A 5,415-nucleotide genomic window follows, 5' to 3' on the forward strand; every position below is an offset into this window, starting at 1 on the left:
AAAAAAAAAAAAAAAAAAAAAAAAAAAAAAAAAAAAAAAAAAAAAGGAAATACAAGTAAGATTTAATTAATAAAGTGACTTATCCAAAAAGAAAACCTTTAACATCAAGTCAGTAATTTGCTTTTGTTTGAGTTCATGGTTCTTGTCCAGTTTTCAGTATTTGTTTTAATCTTTTGTCCTAAATAAATTAAATAAAATAAATAGTGTCAAATTAATACATGGCAGAGTAAACCAGGGTCAAATCTGATTTGTAAGTAACATTACTGTGTCTGAGAATACATCTTTATCAGTCAACAGAATCCCAGCAGAAGTATACAGCTACAACCAGAATGGTTCTATATAATAATCCTTCCTCTCCATTCCTATAACAAACTCATTAAGAGGGGGGCCTTAGCACCTTGTTGGGTTACTAACAGCATGTCACTATAAGCAGAAGTTTTATAAGACAACAGTAGAAATTGTACACTGTGGGATTCTGAATGAAGTCACTAATAAAGAAAAATGACTAAAAACATTCTAAACTTTGAAGTATGAATGCATGTATGAATGTATGTATATGTATGTGTATATATGTGCTGAGATTGGCTAGAATTGTAAAACCAGAGCTATGACTCTGATAGGACAAACATATTAAACAAACATACCAAAGTAAGAGGATAAAGCAAGCTAAGAACATGGAGATTATCAGGTTGACTAGAGTTTTCCATGCCTAAGAGCATATACCTACGAAGTAAAAAGCATGGGCCTGAAGGGAAACTATCCTGGATGACCTGAAGGGTGGTTTCAACACCACCCCAGACTTAAGAAATTGACTATTCCTCTTGTCAGGGATTCTTGAATAAACTGCTGTATTTGTAATCAACACTAAAACTTATGTGTGTTCAGACATTCCATTCCATTCACATTGCAAAGTGAGATATCACAATCAAGTTCTCGCAGAAGCTCTTTGCCTGAAGTGAGTTTATTCCAAATTACTTATAAAGTATCTGCTATATCCTTAGCAGTCAAAGGCTAAAAGCTGATTGAAAAGTTAACTTGCAAAAAAAAGTTAACTTGCTATCAATTTCAGATTAATTATTTGAAAACACCTGCAGATAACCAACACTTTCTAAGAATACATTCTGGATCTAATGAGTAAGTTTTACATTATTGTAGGTAATGAATGTGGTAACTGATCTTAACATGGTGTCTTTCAAAGATACAGTAGATCTTTATTTTTTTTTTTCCTTTTTGTCTTTTTTCGTGTCCGGCAACGGATTGCAACCCTCAGTGTCGCGCCCATACCGGACCGGGACCAGCAACGGGATTGCAATCCTCGGTATTGCTCCCGCACCTCGCTCAGCCAGTGAGTGGGAACTGGTCTGTATGTGGGATCCGAACCCTTGGCGGGAGCACCACCACACTCCCAAGCAGCGCACTGTAGCAGTGCACCACCGGGCCGGCCCTACGGTAGATCTTTTAATGAGATGACTCACTTAAGAAGACTGGAGAGCCTTTAATGTCAAGATAAGGAATCTGGACATCTATTATTAGACAATGGGGAATCAATATCAGGCAACACTATGAAGAATTATCTCTATTTCTGTTTTTTTAGGAGGGGGGACTTATTTATAGATATACTATCATTTACCATAAATTTTTGGCCTAGCATAGAAGTCATCTTCCAAAACAATGAAATTACATCTTATTCCTTACATTTTTATTGAACCTTTTCACAGCATTTTCATAGGAATTCTCCTTCTGAACATTAATTGCATGAGAGAAGCTCCCAGACTGTTCAGTTCATTAGGAGTACCACTTACCCTGAGCTTGTAGAAGTTTAAGGGTAGCTTCAGCTCTGGCTCTGGCTTCTCTCTGGGATTTAGTTAAAAGTTTCCCTTCTTTTTTCAAGCGTTCTTTTCTTTCTTTTTCTTTTTGCTTTTTCCTTTCTCTTTTTTCTTGTTCCAATCGTTCCTATAAAAAGGGTATATGCATACAAAAATTGTATTTGTTTAATGAACTGTAAAATTTAAATGTAAACAACCCAAACTTTAAACAAAGTTCTTGAGATACATGCAAAGTATGTTAGGAGACTCCAAATGAAAATATTTTAAATGTTGTACATGATTATTAATCAACCTAACATTACAGTAGATTACTGGCAATGATGCATAAGCAACTTCTGTCTGTATGTACGGAAGTAAAGGTAGGATTTTCTGTACCTCTTCTTCTTATTTATATAAGAACAATAAAATAACTGAATTACCATACAACTATGAAATTTTTAGAATTAGAGATATTTTATAGAAAAGACATTTTAAGTTAAACACTGCATATCAATGTTAGCAACTTCATGAAAACATACCTCTTCTTTACGCTTGGCTTCTAATTCCTCAAGTCGTTTTATACGTTCTTCCTCTTCTCTCTTCTGTCTTTCTTCTTCTTCTTTAAGCTTAGCCAGAGCTTCTTGCATAGCTTTAACAGTGGCTTTGCTAGGTCCTTTTTTCTTCTCTTTCTCTTTTTCTTCCTTTTCTCCTTTCTTTTTTTTCTTATCTTTTTTCTTTTTGTCTCCTTCATTGTCATCTACTAAAAAAGAATAAAAAGAGTCGAGGCAAAGTGTTGTGTTTTTTTTTTTTTTTTTTTAAAGAGTCATTTCCTATGGTAATGATGAGCAAACCCCAGCCAGACTTTAAGGACAGTAATGCACCAAGGCTGATGTCAACAGCAGGCTAGCGTCTCTAGGCATCAAGGCATCCCTTGATGTATACTTGAGTACTCAGAGCACTGAACACTTGAGGACACAGAACATAGAACAACTCAGAATAATCCCACAGTTGGCCTCCTGAGAAGCCTGCGGTGCTGGTGTTGGTCTGAGTTGTCCAGACAAATATAAGAAGACAAAGATCCTGTCAGCAGGCAGAGAGCAATACTCTTAATCCACGGCGCCTGGGCAGAGTGGCTGGCACACAACGGATGCTTGTGTGAAGTTCTAACAAATAGAATGAACTAATCCCCACCTAAGTTGCGTAGCTAGTTTCACTTCTATAAGACGGGGATGATAAGAATGATGACTATTTTAAGAGGATATTAGGAGGATAAAATACAAAAATACAGATAATTATACTCTACAAACTCTAAAGAATTAAAAGTTATGGCCCTACTTTCATAGTGTTTCTCCTCAAAGACATTCAGATGATCAAAATTCCAGTGGTTTTAAAAAAAAAGCTGTCACTTTTCCCATTAAGTTTTCCAGTCTATAGAAAAACTATTTTAAATTTAAACAATGTAGTCTTTCCATGCAAAATATTTGATCTTTAGCTATTTTCATTCTTAAATAAGAGAAGAAAATTAGCTAGAACATTAATTTTTTTCCTAATTGGTTCTGTAACAAAAACAAGGCTCATTATGGCATAAAAGATGTTACCTAATTTAAGCATATTTACTTTTCTATTTCATAGATTGAAGTGGGATTTTAAAGACAGATAAGAATTCAAAGATATTATCCGACACTGAATTGCCAGAAGGAAGAATAAATTTTTCATTAGGCAACATCTAGACTTTATCAAAAGCAAAAAACAGTTTTCACAGTGAAATTCTATAAAATTCCAGTCTGTACGTTAACCGTTTGAAAGATATTGTATATTACGTATGTAAATGTTTAACAAGGAAAATCAAGTCAAAGAGTACTTAGATGTAATTTTTAAAAGGCTTCTTAAAATTAAGTATCCTTTATAACCAAGGACAAATAACAAAATGACTTTGAGGCACAATGATCACGACTTAGACTAAGTACAACTCATATGCCTTTTGCGCTTCCTTCTATAATATTACTAACCTTCTGGAGCTATTGAAGTCTCTCCTTTCTCTTCAGAGGCAGGGGCTGCTCCAGTATCAACAGTCACTTTGGATTTTACAGCTTCCTCGTCAGATTTCTTCTGAGATTCTTTCTGTTTATTCTGATCCTTTTTACCTGTTTCCAACTCTTCTTTTTCTTTCAGCTTCCGCAGTTTTGCTTTTTCTTCATCTCGCTTTTTCCTCTCGCGCTCTTTCTTTTCTGCCTTCTTTTGGGCCACTGTCTTAATTTTGAAGGCGTCATCATCTTCATTCCCACTCTCTACATTAGGACCTGGCTTATTTTTTTGATTTTTTTTCTGTCCTTTCCTAGACTGCAAAAATTCATCTGATTCATCACCACTTTCACCTGAAGAATTTACTCTGAAATGCTCTTTAATTCTTTTACTGCTATCCTCATCCTCTTCTGACCCATCCCACTTCTTATTTAATTTTTGAGCTTTCCCTTTAGCTTTTTTAGAAAGTTTATTAAAATCGTTATCATCATCACTCCCAGAGTACACTTCCATTTTTGGTTTTGCAGTCTTTTTTGATTTTGAATCTTTATCTTCCAAGTCTTCACTATCATTATCATCAAAATTTTGTTTTTTGCCCTTCTGTCCTTTCTTTTTTTTATCTTGTTTTGAGGTGGATTCTTCTTCATTGTTTTCTGTTGGCTGAAAAATTTCCATTGTTAGAAATATAAACAGAATTATATTTCATTTTTAAAAAATATCTGAGACCCTCAGAGTCATGTGCTTTATTAAGTAAACAAAAAAATTCTCAAAATAACTTTGAAATAAGGTTTTTTTACAAGAATATAAAACTCAAACAAGCACCAGAAGCTAGCCTAGGCCTCAGACACACCTCACATTCATCACAAATTTCAGAATCCAGGTGCCCTGAAACAAATACTAATCACTAGTCCACATTTACTAACTTCTTCAAAGGGTATAAAAAACCTAATGGGAATATTGAAAGAAGAAAAAATATCTATCACTTTCTCCTTACTTTGAGGCTTATCCAAATTCAAAGGACAGAAAAGAAATAACATAGAAAACTGGAGATGGAGATGGGGGATGTCATCAGATCTCCAAATGTACCAAATTTATAAACAGACAACGTACCATAAAATACCTTCATATTCCCAAATAAAGCATCTTTATATCTATTAAAAGTTTTAAAATGCATTATTTCTTTCCTAAAAATTGTTTTCTCCTTCTGGCATCAGACTTTATAGAAACTTTTAACTAACATATATACAAGGGTACATCTAAAAGTTCATAGAAAGATTTGTATTATTTTTTAATTCTATTTTTCCACAAACTTTTTGAAGTACCCTCATAGACTTTTCAAAAGTTTCCAAATGCAGCTCCCAAAATAAGCACTAGGAAGCATGAATAGAGCATGAACAAGAATGGGTAATAATGATCTGTCTTTCACCTTCACTGCAGTGGTTTCTCTATCAGCTTTGATGCCTTGAGCTTCCAATGACAATTCTTCCAGTTCTTTCAGGATATCATCTTCACTAGAAAAGGATTAAAATACATTTTGAAGCACTGGAATAGTTTTACTAAGTGAATCCAATACCAAAACTAATAAAAA

At 34.1% G+C, this 5,415-nt stretch overlaps 1 protein-coding gene across 2 annotated transcripts in view; it reads right to left on the minus strand.

Moving 5' to 3' along the window:
• The window catches only part of EIF5B (eukaryotic translation initiation factor 5B), a 72,635-nt gene that overhangs the window by 41,454 nt on the left and 25,766 nt on the right, over window positions 1-5,415 (minus strand). Inside the window, exons 3-6 of one of the 2 annotated variants that reach the window (XM_008576819.1) lie at window positions 5,254-5,338; window positions 3,815-4,487; window positions 2,345-2,562; window positions 1,803-1,953 (exon numbers count right to left, since the gene is read on the minus strand). In XM_008576819.1, coding sequence (XP_008575041.1) covers window positions 1,803-1,953; window positions 2,345-2,562; window positions 3,815-4,487; window positions 5,254-5,338 — 1,127 coding nt within the window. Of the gene's footprint in view, window positions 1-1,802; window positions 1,954-2,344; window positions 2,566-3,814; window positions 4,488-5,253; window positions 5,339-5,415 lie in introns of both variants that reach the window. The other variant, XM_008576818.1, reaches the window with a different exon arrangement.

The sequence above is a fragment of the Galeopterus variegatus genome, unplaced genomic scaffold (genome assembly GCF_000696425.1).
Source record: "Galeopterus variegatus unplaced genomic scaffold, G_variegatus-3.0.2 Scaffold1410, whole genome shotgun sequence".
Classification (NCBI taxonomy): domain Eukaryota; kingdom Metazoa; phylum Chordata; class Mammalia; order Dermoptera; family Cynocephalidae; genus Galeopterus; species Galeopterus variegatus.